The sequence below is a fragment of the Haliotis rufescens genome, unplaced genomic scaffold, assembly GCF_023055435.1.
Source record: "Haliotis rufescens isolate VD_foot unplaced genomic scaffold, xgHalRufe1.0.p SCAF_1, whole genome shotgun sequence".
NCBI lineage: Eukaryota > Metazoa > Mollusca > Gastropoda > Lepetellida > Haliotidae > Haliotis > Haliotis rufescens.
The window spans coordinates 9,178,254-9,196,122 of NW_025963779.1; the positions used below are offsets into that span (position 1 = coordinate 9,178,254).

The 17,869-nt window shown below is 36.7% G+C and overlaps 1 protein-coding gene across 3 annotated transcripts in view; it reads right to left on the reverse strand.

Annotated features, from left to right (window-relative positions):
- The window catches only part of LOC124136671 (fibroblast growth factor receptor-like 1), a 155,820-nt gene that overhangs the window by 8,841 nt on the left and 129,110 nt on the right, over positions 1–17,869 (reverse strand). For all 3 annotated transcript variants that reach the window (XM_046502645.2, XM_046502644.2, XM_046502643.2), the window contains exons 4-7: positions 6,951–7,170; positions 6,616–6,636; positions 5,466–5,753; positions 1,329–1,355 (exon numbers count right to left, since the gene is read on the reverse strand). In XM_046502645.2, coding sequence (XP_046358601.1) covers positions 1,329–1,355; positions 5,466–5,753; positions 6,616–6,636; positions 6,951–7,170 — 556 coding nt within the window. The remainder of the gene's footprint in view (positions 1–1,328; positions 1,356–5,465; positions 5,754–6,615; positions 6,637–6,950; positions 7,171–17,869) is intronic.

Below are 17,869 nucleotides of genomic sequence, written 5' to 3' on the forward strand. Positions count from 1 at the left end.
TAAACTGGCATGCCGTGATGGAACTAAAATACTGTTCAAAGCGGCATTGTGTTAAAACCCAACTCACTTACTAGTAGACAGGCATAGTGTTTTTCCCATTAAGATATTAACATAGTTGCACAAGGAGGTGAGGTGAGGTGAAATGGGGTTTAACGTCGCGTCCAAGATTATTGCACTTATGTAGCAACATGCATGCATGTGTGTGTGGCTGCTTGTACTAGTCCGGACTGATGCAGATGTATAGTGCTTGCCCACTGAGATACCATTCTGCAGTTTAGCATGAATACCCCACTCAGGCACAGTATACTGACTCCGAGCTGACCAGCCCTTGTTTTAGCCCCTTAATGCCGAGTGCCAGACAGGGTAACAACAAGTACCATCTTTTAACATCTTTTGGTATGATGCGGCCGGTGATCGAACCCCTGGAAGGTCTCCGGGCGGACACTCTACCATTAGACCACAGTTGCACAAGGAAGGGTCATAATACCTCACTATGGGAATTGTTTAAAAAAAAAGTAATCATGAAATCTCAGCATTCACTTTTAGTCTTACCACAATGACTGTTGAAAGAATAGATTGAAAATAAGTACATGTTTTTGTTTAATGTTGCACTCAGCAATATTACATCTATACAAGGGTGATGTGTAAATAATCAAGTCTAGACCAGACAATCCAGTGATTGATACTGTGAGCATTGATCCACGCAATCTGGGTATGATGACACGCCATAACCAAGTCTCCAAGCCTGATCACTCAATCCATTAACCTGCCTCTATCAACCAGCACAGTTGACCAAGTCAAACACAGAATCACCAGGGGGTTTGAAGACTAAATAAAACGGCAAATGTGATAAGGTTGATTGCATAGAGTCCAGGGCCCACTTGCACAGGTAAGCCTATGTTAACATATGGGAGTTACGATCATCTTAGTGTAAGATTGCTTTGTACAACGGCACCCAGGGCCCACTTGCACAGGTAAGCCTATGTTAACGTATGGGAGTTACGATCATCTTAGTGTAAGATTGCTTTGTGCAAGTGGGTCCAGGAATGTTCTCCAGTGCCACTTTTTGCAGTCATGGTTATCAGGGGTACTTTAGAACCATAATAATTATTAAATTGACAGTCACAATAAATATGCAAAGAAAAAAACAGAAATACTGCAACAAAAAAACAAACGATCTTAAGGTTCACTTTATCAACATAGATACTTGATTATAAACTAGCGCGTGTTCAAATTCCTTGTTGGAAAATCACTTATAAGTCATAAAGCAAAGATCCCCTCTCCTTGCATAGCGTTCAGAACTTAAACACTGCTGTTCCTGTACTAACCTCGTTTGTTAACATTCGATGACCCACCTGGAACAAAAACAACAGATGTCAAAAATAGCAAATAATTGAAATAATTTGAACATCATTTCTAATGATGAGGTCAAATGAAGCCTCATGACCCTTGTTTAACATGGATATGCCCAAAGTTGGATGACATTTTTATCCCTGATGTAATCTGTCACTTCCTTCTGACATTGCCCCTTGTGTCACTGTTGTGTAGATAAGTGCTAGAATTAGGGACCTATATAGGCGAGGAAGTCTCTAAGTGGTGTGTTTGTGTGATGTCCCGGCTAGTCCACACAGCAGCAGGTCAGTCGATGTTCAGTTCTTACCATCCACATCAAGCCATTATAATTTGCCCTCGGTGCCAAGTATATATTTTTATCAGAAATAATAAACCTCCAGTGACGTCCTCCTTTTGCTCTCCAGTTAAATCTCATAAACAGGGATGTTGTAATATGTGCAGGATTTTATTAATTCAACTTATATTGTAACATATGAATTTTTCTCGCTAGAAAATATTTTGCATTTGAACACAATGTAATGAAATGTAAAATGAAATGACAAATGATTTCTTTATATTCCCGTCGATCAAACATGTAACATTCCAAGTAAGCTTACCAGTAGACTACAGAGGCACTGATAAATCACAATGCTTTTAAGAATGTCTTTTTCGAGTAATAGATATTTTATGCCTGTTTCATAAGGTTCATTGAAAGTATTTTTGAAACACCTGGCTCCAAATGTGTCACGAAATTTATGCAAGTGTTACCACCTGGCTTAAAATGTGCCATGAAATTAATGCGTGTGTAAACACCTAGCTTAAATATGTCATGAAACTAATGCAAGTGTTACCACCTGGCTTAAAATGTGTCATGAAATTAATGCGAGTGTTAATGCCTGGCTTAAATGTGCCATGAAATTAATGCAAGTGTTACCACCTGGCTTAAAATGTGTCATGAAATTAATGCGAGTGTTAATGCCTGGCTTAAATGTGCCATGAAATTAATGCAAGTGTTACCAGCTAGCTTAAATGTGTCATGAAACTAATGCGAGTGTTACCACCTGGCTTAAATATGTCATGAAACTAATGCAAGTGTTACCACCTGGCTTAAAATGTGTCATGAAATTAATGCAAGTGTTAATGCCTGGCTTAAATGTGCCATGAAATTAATGCAAGTGTTACCACCTGGCTTAAAATGTGTCATGAAATTAATGCAAGTGTTAATGCCTGGCTTAAATGTGCCATGAAATTAATGCAAGTGTTACCACCTGGCTTAAATATGTCATGAAACCAATGCAAGTGTTACCACCTGGCTTAAAATGTGTCATGAAATTAATGCAAGTGTTACCACCTGGCTTAAAATGTGTCATGAAATTAATGTAAGTGTTACCACCTGGCTTAAAATGTGTCATGAAATTAATGCAAGTGTTAATGCCTGGCTTAAATGTGCCATGAAATTAATGCAAGTGTTACCACCTGGCTTAAATATGTCATGAAACCAATGCAAGTGTTACCACCTGGCTTAAAATGTGTCATGAAATTAATGCAAGTGTTACCACCTGGCTTAAAATGTGTCATGAAATTAATGCAAGTGTTACCACCTGGCTTAAATGTGCCATGAAATTAATGCGAGTGTTAATGCCTGGCTTAAATGTGTCATGAAATTAATGCGAGTGTTAACACCTGGCTTAAATGTGTCATGAAATTAATGCAAGTGTTACCACCTGGCTTAAAATGTGTCATGAAATTAATGCGAGTGTTAATGCCTGGCTTAAATGTGTCATGAAATTAATGCGAGTGTTAACACCTGGCTTAAATGTGCCATGAAATTAATGCGAGTGTTACCACCTGGCTTAAATATGTCATGAAACTAATGCAAGTGTTACCACCTGGCTTAAAATGTGTCATGAAACTAATGCAAGTGTTACCACCTGGCTTAAAATGTGTCATGAAATTAATGCAAGTGTTACCACCTGGCTTAAAATGTGTCATGAAATTAATGCGAGTGTTAATGCCTGGCTTAAATGTGTCATGAAATTAATGCGAGTGTTACACCTGGCTTAAATGTGTCATGAAACTAATGCAAGTGTTACCACCTGGCTTAAAATGTGTCATGAAACTAATGCAAGTGTTACCACCTGGCTTAAAATGTGTCATGAAATTAATGCGAGTGTTAATGCCTGGCTTAAATGTGTCATGAAATTAATGCGAGTGTTACCACCTGGCTTAAAATGTGTCATGAAATTAATGCGAGTGTTAATGCCTGGATTAAATGTGTCATGAAATTAATGCGAGTGTTAATGCCTGGCTTAAAATGTGTCATGAAATTAATGCGAATGTTAACACCTGGCTTAAATGTGTCATGAAATTAATGCGAGTGTTAATGCCTGGATTAAATGTGTCATGAAATTAATGCGAGTGTTAATGCCTGGCTTAAAATGTGTCATGAAATTAATGCGAGTGTTAACACCTGGCTTAAATGTGTCATGAAATTAATGTGAGTGTTAACACCTGGCTTAAATGTGTCATGAAATTAATGCGAGTAGCCTTGACTTTGAACTATAAAAACTTATCTCCCACAGAATTCCATGCTAAAGAATGGGGTGATAGTGTAAGCAAGGATTATATCCTACCTAAATATTATCCCGGGGGAAGTTTTACTCTGGAGTATAGTACAGGATAGGATTAAACACACTGGTATGGGTTCAAATTCACTTGGGAGAATCATCCTGACACTAGATTATTTCATCCCCGACATAAAAAATAGGGGAGGATAATATTCACTCTTACAATAGCAGTTAAATATTTGCAATCTTCACAAACTTAACAATTGCTTGATGTGTGATCTAACTTCCATGAAATCAAAAGCAGGATATCCAAAATAAAGTCTATTCCAATGGATGACAGACTAAGATGGTACAGGTTCCACGTGTTGTGACAGGCGTTATTCAGCATGGACTCTGCTACTTGACATCTCCACTACACAGGTCAGCAGTGTTTTGCTGGCAAATAGGAGATTATTTTGCAAGGTTACTGAGAACAAAGATGCCATCATACATGATCGTAACTGACCACACATGATACAGGATTTGGTAAGTAGCACTGTCTAAATCTAGTGTTAAGGATTTACACAGCTGTGAACAGCATTTCAGTCATTGAGCGTTAAGGATTTACACAGCTGTGAACAGCATTTCAGTCATTGAGCGTTAAGGATTTACACAGCTGAACAGCATTTCAGTTATATTACCAGTCCCAGACAAGTTCTACAGTAAAATTATCAAAATTCCAAAGTAAATTACTAAAATTCTGCAGCTAAAAATTACAACATTCTGCAGTAAATTCTGTGCTGAAAGCATAACCATTTTCCCTTTAATTAATGCAAACTCTTTTAAATTTTTTAATCTCTTGCATTTAGACATTTCAAGATAAACTTATGCAATACATATGTATAGTGTTGGATATTTATTTATGGTTGATGTAAACATAGTCTATGTTGTCATAACACCACAGGAAAAATATATATTTCAAATTTAACTTTTTGGTAGGATGCATATTTTGTATGTTTGAATTGCATGTAAAATGTTGGGCTGCCATATCCACTGTTTGACCAAACCAATTGATTCACTCCATCTGTTATGGAAACAGAACACTCCCTCATCTGAACCTGAGTCCAACTTGTTGCAACGGAAATGTAAAACAATTTTTCTAAAAATTCCTAAAAAACAAAGGCACCCATTCAGTGGATGTCTGATGTGAATACAAAGTTTCATGAAGAAATATTGAACGGTTTATGAGTTAAGATGGACAGACAGACACCATTTCTTTATCACCTGTAAAACTTGGGGGGGCGGGGTGATGGGGATGGTGGGATAACTGAAAATGTAACTCAACTGAAACTGTTACAAAGGAACGCATAATTCATGTTTTATAACTATAAGCAATAAACATCTGATCATACTTACAGGGACTTTCATTCACACTGTTTAAGTACATATGATTAACATGGTATTTGGATTGACTGCATATTCGTTAACAGAATTCCTCCCCCATGTTCTTGAGATGCCCTCAATGAATGGAAGCATGCAGGCAGTTCAATGATCTGGACAAAACTAACCCATGTGTTCCCGACTCACCTACTCTAACCGTGACTGACTGACTGCTGATTTCGTTCTCGGATCCCCGACACATGAACATCCCCGAGTCGTGGGGCTGGCTGTTGTCAACGATGAGCTCGCTGTAGAGGGAGCGGTCCTCCACGGTCCAGAAGCGGGTGATGATGTAGTTCCTGTACCTCTCGCCCGTGATCTTGTCACCATCTTTGAACCAGTCGATGCCCCGTGCGTTTAGCCTGCCTGAGATGTTGCATAACAGCCTGATCTCGCCTCCCATAGGCACATAGTTCGACCCTTGCAAGAAGATATCTGCAACACCACGTACGTGCCTCGTGATAGAATGGGGGACCACCTATTATGTATCACATAGCTGGGATATGTACAATTGAAGCACTGACAAACGTGTAACATTACACATCTTCTCATGTAACAACAGGAACTGTTAAGCACTGACGGACGATCAGTTTCTAAAAGTTGCAGACCTGATAGTTGTACTCCCTAAATTAACTCAGCATTCTAGTTTTAATTCAATGCAATTAGTAAATTAACTGTATGTTAAACACATTACTGATGAATAAAATTTCAGTTAAAGTTATTAAGTTGACAATCCACCAGTTTATTGTCTTTTTCTAAGAACTAGTGAGTGAGTGAGTTGGGTTTAACGCCACTTTTAACAGTATTCCAGTTATATCGCGGCGTGTCAGCTTCGTGTGGGAGGAAAGCCCGAAGTGATGCAGGTCTCAGACGTTTACCACTTCGGTGAAACCCACGAGCACGGGTATGGTGCTGACAAACCTAGAAACATAATCAGGGCGAACCGGGATTCGAACCCACAATCATAGGTTTCTGGCGTGCCCAAGGCACGCAACTCTGCACAGCGAATCGCGGCGCCTTAGACAACTTGGCCACCCATGCCCCCTTTCTAAGAACTGACATGAAACAGTACTATTCTTATGTTTACCCTTTTCTTATTGTCTAGAGCATTCTGAACTGCCAACAGCTAGTTTGTTCGGTTTGGTAACTTTGCAAAGTTGCTAATCCGGTTGTCTGACTGAAATTTTGGGGAATTTTATACACTGTGTTAAGAACAAAAAGGAATGTGGAAAATGTCATCCATATTTTCTGTTAATCTAAACTGATTGTTCATAGTACCTAACATCCTAATTCTTACCTGGCTTTCTTGCTGGGGGATCTGAAACATAAATGTAAAAGTTTTATTTTTATATCAGCTTGATATATACATTGTATTATCACGTATGAAACAAGACAGACCTTTGTTCTGAGTGAAGCTTAAAAAGAGTTACCTCCCTTGCACCAAAGCTGCAGAAACATTCAAGTTATGGCTCAAAATTGTACACAGCAAACCGCTTTAGTGAAAATTTAACTAAAAATGAACAATTCATTATAGCTAATATGAATTTGCTGTACAGTTCTAAACAATTCAAGATTATCATAAATAACCAAGAATTTCCTGCTTACAGTTCACACACCATGTAAACGCCTTACCTATAACAACCAGGTACACTTCTCGTACATATTTTTTTGTGGCTGCTATCTGGCACTCGTATATTCCTGTGCGGTCCTTCTGTGCATTCTTTATCAACAAATTCCAATCACTGACTTGGAAAGAAATTCTTCGATGCTCTGAAATAACATTTGGGTCCTTCACCCACGTCAGTTTACCGATTGTCAAGAAGTGGTCTGCCCCTTGGTGACGCCACACAACCTGGAACAAAGAGGAGGACAATACAGAGCCGGCCTACGATAACAGGCTTGATACAAGTCAATAGCAGGCGGGTGTTTGCATAATACACTGGGTTATCGTCCATCAGTCTGGGGATGGTGAAGGGTTTGTAAGTATTTGTACAAGTCATTGATTGTGAATTAGTGAATTTTGGGGCTATTTTCATCTCTGATATTCACTTTTGTAGAGGCATATCGTACAAAATCGATACTGGTGAATTTGCGACGACCATCACTGCGATATTGACTATAACATACATTCCATAAGAACGAGTAATTATTGTGTCATATTTTTCATATTTAATCGTACTGCATGAACTTATTGTTTAAAAAGGTGAAAATTGGATTAGAAATGCACATTTCACAAATGGACTAAAAAATATGAAAATAAATTCGCTTTATTAGGATGCTTTCTGAAGAAAATAAGTGCTGAAAGTTACATGACGAAATAAGAGAAATACTATGCACCATCCACATCATGAAACTAGTTAGCAGACAAAGTGGTTTTTTGTCAACTTTAATCAACGTTCTTGAACTACCATTACGCCCAGACCAATTTAGTCCTCCATTAAAGTGATATCCCAAAATGCAACACACTGATATAGCTTAATGACCCAACCGTACTTAAGTTACCAGTTGAAAATTAGAAATATGCCATTCTAATCAATCAATTCTTGACATGCCAGGATAATAATTTTCAAAAGAAAATCCCAAGAGATAAATTTCTAACGAGTCACATGTCAACTCTAAATATGGATGACTGACTGAACAGACTGAACAGAGGTGAACAATTAAGTCCAGGCAGGCTAATGAGGATTCCGATTCAAATTTATCCAACACAAAACTCATGTAAGTGGATTTGTATTAACGACTGAGATCTTATTTTAGGTGAAAATAACAATTAGCCTAATAATATTTGGATTTTCAAGAAATTAATTGAAAATTCTGTTTGCCCTAAAACCTGTATGACAACCTATATATTTTTTCTCCATTCTGATTAAATGCCAGTTTCATAGTGCTAGCCCACTGAGACACCATACCGTCATTCACAGTATTCTGACTACGACCTGACCAGTCCTTGTTTCATCCCCTTAATGCTGAGCGCCAAGCAGGGTAACAACAAGTACCATCTGATAACATCTTTTGGTGTGATGCTGTCCGGGCAGAGGCTCTATCAACAATCAGTTGATACCACTTATACACCTCCAGTGACGTCATCCTATTGTTCTCCAGTGGGGTTAAATCTCATAAACAGGGATGTTGTAATGTCCCAGGATTATATATGATATCCCTGGTATTTTACATAAAACCTCAGGATTTTATAGAATATTCCAGGCAAATTTTTTACATAATGTCTTATAATATTCTAGGGATCTTATATAATGAAACGTAAAATCAAATGACAAATTATTTCTTTATATTCCAATTTTAAGTTTCTATTTTCAGTTTATAAGTTAGATTAAACACTTTCCCTTGGATGTCCTTAATCCTACACTTAAAACAAGAATTGTTCTGACTTAAGTGAGTGAGTGAGTGACACCGCTTTCAACATTATTGCAGTTATATCACAGCATGTCAGCTTAATGTGGGAGGAAAGCCTGAAGTGATTGAGGTCTCAGACGTTTACCACTTCGGTGAAACCCACAAGCACAGGTATGGTGCTCACAAACCTAGAAACATAATCAGGGCGGACAGGGATGCGAACCCACAATCATAGGTTTCTGGCGTGCCCAAGAGACGCAACTCTGCACAGCAAATCACGGCACCTTAGACGACTGGGCCACCCTTGGATGTTGAGGTTTTTTTCTGACGCACATTTTCCTAAGATCGGAAAAGTGAAGGTTGTACGAGAATTGCGCTCATGTGGCACTGGATATACATCTGGCCATAAAATTACGCAGAGGTGGAGAATATTAAATTTCCCATTTGATGGTGTAAAGTTAACTGCAAATATTAAAACAGTTTTAAAAAAATACACTTCTAAGTGTTGTTGGAGAACTTATTTTGTGTTGAAAAACAGTAAATTTCTCCGCTTTTTATCGTACACCGATAAAAGTACTGTGCAACGATTTTTTTTATTTAGAAGCTTTACGGAATCTGTGAGCGAACAAAATACTGCCTCATATCTGATGGACATAACTATATATCAAATGGAATTATATGCGTATGTATAACGACATACATTCAATGCCAAAAATAGCATGCCGTAAATGACGAAAACTTATTTTTCTCTATGACGTCAAAAGGCGACAGTGAGGTTACACACGTACAAAGGAAAGGGGGCATAACTCCTTAGCTGTGGGTAAAGATAATATTTTTTCGTGGTGTTTTGTTCACTAGGAACCAAACTATTCCAACACAAATAACGATAAAGAAACAGTATACGTTTAGTTATTACAAAAACGTAAGAAATGATGAAATCGTACTTTATAAAAAAAGAGGTAATAGAGAAATGGATGGCCCTATCTAACCTATAACTTAGTCCTTAGATTCCAACATTCTCCTGAATGTGTAAGTGTAATTTGACTAATGTTGCACCATTATTAATGGAGCACTAGCCTTATCATCAAATGTAATGAAATACCAAAAAAATAACACCATTCTATTTGTCAACATGGCTGGTTTCATGTTTTTGATAACATTGGAGAAAGACGACACTGGTATTTTGATTAATATATATCACCCCTAATTTTCGTTCATGGTATGGAAAATCACGATGTGTAAAACGGAATTTGACGCTTTTTCAACACAACATAAAATGACTGCTTTCATCAAGTAAATAATGTAATGAATATGTAAACAATTAAATAGTTTATCGTGTATCTTATTTGGACAAGACACGCACCTGTTTGGCATCAATTTACGTAATGAAATACACAAAAGAATATTTCCAAACAACCAAAATTATATTCAATATTGGACATACATATTTGTTCATAATTATGTTGTTATTATATCTCTTCATCTCGTGTCAGAATTACACACTAAAAGATGTGAAGAAAGCTCTATTGGTATAGACTTATCAGGATAATCATATACGGTTGAACCAACAGGGCATCTGGCATGGGTTTTATTTTTATACATAATATAATGCAAAACAAGAATAATAATTCGTAAATTGTTTGTGACTAACGCGCACCTGGCGAATTGTTAGATATCACTGTTCTGTGTATCAAACAACATAAAAAACAATTCCAAGACCAAGATAATTCTTTCAGAAATGTGTGCATATATTTAACAAAAAATATTATCCATTTTGTTAAAGTTATATATTCAGTTTTAGTTATAAAATAAAATGAAACGGCTATTCATGGACATTGGTTATATGAACTTATAATATTGACTATTTCACATCCCAAGAAATATGTACATGCTGCAGTTACATTTACACTTCATCTTGTAACACTTGTCCAAAGGAAAGAAATATCTATTCAACACTAAAAACCTATCAATTATTATGTAAACAATGTTCAAACAAACAGGAGATTATCAAAGGTTCGTTCATACATGTTGTGGCCTATATTTACGTATGATATCATTTTGAACATTGACAAATATCCAAAGAGAAATTAATTGTGTGAAGAAATGTATAAAAGATATGAAAAATCCATATCATAACTGAAACTGTAAACAGCATGATACAATGATCATGTGCACTCTCATTCAAGGACCTTCACCTCAAAGAAATTACCAAACATGTACAACATTGTTGACGTATGAAATCACTACCTGTGACCGCCTTTTACAAAATGGCGTGTTCACTGTCAACAGTACGCAGGATTCGTTGATTCAGGGATCGTATAAACATTAATGTGACATGTAAGTAATCAGAAACATTCTGACAATCTATGTACTGTTATTTGTCGTTATAATTTTTATTGAAACAAACGGAAATGGTCAGAAATTCCGATAAATACTGTTGTCATTGTGCGTGATTTTGTGTCAGTCATGGTGTCACACAGGACGGTAACTTTGACAATTTCTGTTGAAAATATCAAATCATTGCAATGTATCTGTTATAAATTCCCCAATTCTTCCTACGATTCTCTTGCAATGCATATTCAGAAAATGTTGAGCCAATATCTTGAATGAATAGACGAATGGATAGCTCAAAATAGGAGAAAATGCTACACTGTGTAAAATCTGTATTTTGCTTTGTTTACATTTCAATCAAGTGCAGTTTTTCGAGCACAGCCTTCGTTTTCACACCAAACTTATTTTGCTTGATTTCATCCAGCCACTTTGTATTGGTGACAAAGACCATTGGTCATTTGATTCTAAAATGTATGAGGAATTCAAGGATGTGAGTATCGCAGCTAAGTTTAAAACATATGTGATGTTACAGGCGCCTAATTACCGGTGTACCGGAAATGTGATTTTGTAAACACTATCCAATATGGCAGAAAGTTCACTTCAGCGTTCGTGTTTGCGTATTTTCCAAAACATTCTAAACGATTCTAGGGTTATAGGAGACGTTTTGGAATGATCATTGGTGATTTCATAAAAGAAAGATACCCGTGATCACTAATATGCTATTTTTGAAATTAATTTCTCCGAGTAAATATCCGAAATTTAGATTTCAAAACATGCTGTAAATAACGCAGTGTGTGGTGATTTAGTAATGTGTAAAAAATGGCGACATTTACGATGTACCTAATTTTCAGAGGTCATTTACAGTACTTTTGCTTGGCCTAAAATGATAGTGGATGATATCACAGAACAGGGAATTTCCCACCTTATTCAAAACTGTGAAGCGTATTTGTGTGGGTGATGTATTTTGAATTTTATTCGACTTCAAAGTGAGGGTTGTAGAGGAGGGACATATATGTCCCTGTGGCATCCAGGGGGTTAAGACTTTGTGCCTTCCATTCAGCAGCTGCTTCCTGACAATGTCATCACCACGACAACTCAAACATATCAAACATATCAAACATATCAAATCTGGAGGTGTTATTTAGGGAGATATGAATACGACACATATCAAGTTACCCTCTGTTATTTACAGCACATAATAAATATACACCTGAAGCACGTCATAATAGAATAACCTGGAAGGGCAACAAATAAACAGAAATATCAATACATGGCAGACGTGCAAATGCTTGGCAGAGACTGCCATGAAGTGCTGTTTGTTTACGTTTTAATCAAGATGGATCCTGCAAGCAGGGGTTTGTTATGACCAAACATCCAGGTTTGGGAACACCATATTGAATGAACCAAACACACTCCATTTGTATTTCCCATCAGCCTTGCGAGTATAGCCTTGCTCCAAGGCTGTACTGACAGAAAAGTCCATGGATGTGTAGTAATTCTAGCCTCCTAATAGGCAAGTCTAGATATGTGGACTGTCTAAAGACTTCAGTTTCTTATAGGGACAACTTGTTCTCATAATTTACATAATCTAGATATTATGATTTTAACTAATAATTATTGCCTTAGAGACTTGTGCAAGTCTATATTGTTCAGCACCATGTGAGATGTGAGCAGTGTAGTAGCTGCCTGTAACACTAGGGGGAGTCCAGGAACAGGTAATCTGGTAGAGCGAGGTGACGGAATACCCTGTGACTTGACTGACTGCATGTCATTATATTCCAAGCACAGGAACAGATGCTCATAATATCAATCACTGGTTTGTCTGGTCCTGGCTCAATTATTTATAGGTCCTGGTCATCATGTAGCTGTAATATTGCCAAGTGTGGCGTTAAACAGTAAACAAACAGTAGTGGGTTTTCCAGCAACGTGTGAGATCAGCACCATGGTAACAGCTTTCACAGTGAGGCTTCTTAATACTGATTTGTTTTTAGATATTCCCTACAATGGCAGTGTCAGTGAATGAACTTTGTTTTTTTATACTTCCCTTAAAAAAATGTATGATTTTTTAAAACATTTTTTAATAAGTACTTATATAAGTAAAAGGGAAATTTTGCTTCCTGTGCAGAAGTGTTAAGTGTTGTTATGACTGAAATTATATTTAGCAGGAAGAAAATGACTGCTATGATATCAATTGTTTAACATTTGTGTAAATCTGATCTGTGAACAAAGCTATCAAAATAATCCTGCAATGTTGTTGATGAAATTATCCCCTTCAATGACCCTCTCATGTCTATTCATAGAAGTATGTCTATCACATCCACATCAATAACTGAGCTGCTTCAACTACTGTGGCTCCTGATGCCTGCCTGTGAACAAGATGGACCATGCAGACACAAGAACCATCTGGGGAAGAAAGACTAACACTAAGTTCCAGAAATAAAATGATCTAATTAAAAAATATATATCTACCAAATAAAAAGTAAAATCCAAATGGACCCCAGAACAATGTTTACTTTCTAGAACTGAAGCAGTCTAGACTTGACAAATCATTCTCGACTTCAGTTGGATTCAATATTAATTTATTCTCAAGTAGGCCAGCGCAAAGTCTCACCAACCCAGACATTTTCCCCATCAACCCAATTATATCTTAAAATGTTTCCTTTTAGGTGTAAAGTGTTGGGGGGAAAAAGACACAAAATCTGACAGGGGAATAGTTTTCTTTACTTCTGAAATTTGCCTATATTATGGAAAGATTTCTTTATTGAGAGACCTACTACAGCATTTAATAAACTTGAATTAAAGTTACATTTAGACTAATTTTAATTATTTGTATTTAATTTGTAGCATATTTAACAGAAATAAATAGGAAATTGTGAATATTGTGAGGTGTGAATCTCCTTTGCTTGTCATCACTACCCAAAGTGTGCAGTACATGCCCATGAAGATGAAACCTGGGACCTGCTTACTGGTGGTCAGATAGTCACAACACGATGGCATGCCATCATTTACTTGAACTGAAGTCTTTTGCAAAGTCCACAAAATGACACTACATTCAACTGTTTCAATGTAAACCGCTGTATTCAATGTGTAACTTCATGACTCTGCAACAGCAATTAATTATTCATGAATACTGCTGTTGAAATTGAAAATTATTTTCATGAAAAAATAAAATAATAATTATCATCATTTTTTACGTAATATCAATTTATCTCTGCATATTAACACAAAATAGTAAGGTATACATGGCATAATTCTATATATCCAAACACAGCTTATGTTATTAATATGAAACAAAACACCACAATAAGAGTTAAAGTATAAAATTTAAATCAGATAATCAGCTTTTTTCTGATTTTTCTCTGGGTTTACGACTTTCAATACATATAGGCAAATGCTGATAATCTCCTGAGTCTTGGTCTTACTGTAGCTTTTCTCAAAAAGCAATAAATGTTTATGTTCGATCAATATTATAAGAGAATGAACAGGGCACATTCCTACAGTGAACATCGATGAGCTTTTCCGTTTCACAATCTACAACATACACAGGTATCGTTAATGAATATGATTCTGAGGACTGAAGACTTACAATCTGGAGGATATTCCTCTTCAGTCATGATAGTTACCATCCCAAACAACCATAACATAACATTGCATTGCAGACGATGTTGGCGGCACCCTATTGGTACCATAGCAACAAAATGGTACTGTCTGTACAACATATCATCTAGACTAACATTTAGTCTCTGAAATCTTATATTACTCAATATCCTTCTTATTCTCTAAAAAAAATAAAAAATTCCCTATGCTGATTTCAGAATAGAGCTTGCTAGAGCTAGCTAGAGCTGGCTAGACTTGCTTTTGTATGCGTTTCTAGATTATTATTTTTTCTTAAAATAAATATATTCCACAGTCATGGTGCAGGACTACATATCATAATGAAACTACGTTAACAGACAAGACTTCAGCCAAACCTTGGACGAAACCTTAAATATTTCCACGATTTCATCTGTTTTTCCCCTGCAACCTTTGGGACTAATTGTTAGTTGTGATGGTTTTGTTTGTTTGTTTGTTGTTTAATCCGCACTCAGCAATATTCCAGCTATATGACGGCGGTCTGTAAATAATCAAGTCTGGACTGGCCAATCCAGTGATTGACATCCTGAGCATCGATCCATGCAATTGGGATACGATGACATGCATCAATAATAATAATCCTTTGAAATATATTTTTGTAAAGGGAAGTTTTCTTAAATGTATCCAACCCATTTTTCCTTCTCCATGGCTGTCTTAGAAAAATATGTTTCCATACAGTCAATACCGTTATCAGCACAGCTGAAACATATTGGAGGCCCGTTAGTGGAACTTCTAAATGGTCTGCCAAACCACTGCTTAATTATTTGATTTAATAGTTATGGATGGGTTCTCATCCCATTCAACTCTCATAATGTATTTTCTTTTCATTCATTAATAACAGTCCTATTTTATATTTATTCATGTTGACAAACATATACAGCAAAAAGTACCTCCATGGAAAGTTTTCTATACACAACACAACAACAGTTCTCTGTGTGATGGAAAACACGTTCTTTGAAGATGATCCTACTTTTCTTATTAAGGCACAAAACCTTCGCTGCAAATTCCTTTCCTACCCTCTATTTCATCTTAAGTGATAAAAATTAATCCAATTTTGACACAAAACATGCCTCTAATCACATAAATCACTATGTAAGTGACAAATCAGTCGCTGCTTGCCAGGCAATGCTGAAATCTGGGTCCTCGCTAATCCAACTAGCTCTACAAAACCTCACTTAACTGAATTATTATGCAGCCTCAATACCACCGAGGGGTCACTCATGAGTCAATTTGGAATGAGCTACTTCAATAAAAGCAAATTCACTCCATCACTAAACCTCCAGAGGCAACGAAAACAATCAAATCCAACAATTGGTACAAAAACTTCTTATTGGCATCCCTAGGTCCAATCACCAAATGGCAACAATTAGCCCATTATTGATTAAGGAATTGAGTGCTAATTTTAGAGCATTAAAAACGTCATCTTCAAGATAATAAACACCCATAAAGCCCCTCCAATAAGGACCCTCATCTGGGGCTTTTGAAGGGTCTTCAGAAAATACCGAAGTATTAAAAATTCATAATGTGATTCAGATCTAAGATAGAGAAAATTACCTCTGAATAGAAACAAAACTTGCAGTTTTTACTAATCCTGTTAGAAGACTGTGGGAAACAATGTTACTTCAGAGCACTGTCCAAACCTTACAGAGTTCCCAAATGTTTCCCCACTCTTGGATGATTTCCTTCTTACAATTACTAAATGAGTGTTAATAACAATTATGAATAATTACACATTGCTACCAGTTTCAAATTTGATTCGGACATGCCATACATCACATTCCATCAAAGGCATGGGTAAAAACCAGTGTGCATTGATCTTTCACTTGCCCACAAGCAAAACTTAAAAATCATGTGCGCCTTTGAAGATCCGGGTTAGAGCAACCCATGCTTGTTGAAGAGGCGACTAACTGGATCGAGCGGTCAGGCTCACTGATTGGTTGATGCATGGTATCTTGTCCAAACTGCTTTCATCAATGCTCATGATGTCAGTCACTGGATTGTCTGCACCAGACTCGATTATTAACAGACAGCCATCATACAGATGGAATATTTTTGACTGTTGCTATAAACAATAATAAAAACACAAACAAACATAAATAATGTGACCATTTTAATTTCATGATTTTAAAAATTCATGGCTTCCAACCCCTAGTCAAGGTCACAGCACCAATCGTTTCTTATGATTCTGTGTAGGTTTACAATCATCATCTGCTTAGATAATGGACATTGACGTATACTAAGGGGAGTAACCCTTAACATATAAAATTAAGGGGAATAACTCCCAAATGCAATGATATGAAAATCGTTTTGAAGAATTTACTAAACCTCTATTTTCAATTACTGTAGGCACTACTGGTCCACAATTGAGTCCCAGGGACAATAGATTTTACTCTACATGATCTATGACACAATATTATACCATTAGTCTCCTCCATCACATGTGCCATGCCAGGCAGCTGGTACAAATGTCTTCCAGGCTAAGAGATTGTATCTGGGGCAGGCGAACAAATGGGTCTAACTAGCACAGGATGGAGAACACCATTCATATTCCAAGATCTTATAAACCCATTCCAAAAATTACAACCAGGTTTGATGACAAAAATAAATCTTTCAGAAATTGCAAAAACTATTGGCATCCAAAATGCATCACAAAAGTAAAACATGACGGCAAGAATATGCCCCATCAGAATATCTTCATCTTGAAACATAAGTTTTTACCAAAATTGATCGCTGATTTGGGACAAACCATCTGATTCCGAGCTATCATTATTTTGTTTATCTGCATGCAGAAGTTTACTTGGAAACGATAGCTGCCCACTAAGCTGTTTCCCTACCACCATTCTACGCAAACTGATGGCACTCACATTTATTTGAAATTCATTCTCCCTTCCCGACATCCATGGAGTACTAATCAAGGCTTCAGCTGCTTGAAAATTATGAACACTAATCCTATTATCACAACCAATTTCCTACAAATCTCAATGGGCTAAAATCAATGTACAAAACCCAACCTAATTAAAATTTCAATATTAATCTGGAAGTGCAAGTTTGACAAATTTGAAGTAATCTTTTGTTTAGTGAAGTGTAGTGTTGTATATAAAAGCTGTGTTTTTCAATCAATACATAGAGTGTACCACTTTCCTGGACTTTCCCCATGGGGAAGCATCAAACTGGGATATTTTTCTGCTTCAGTATTGTCTGTCACAACCATCACACTGCCAGCCTTAAGGGGATAC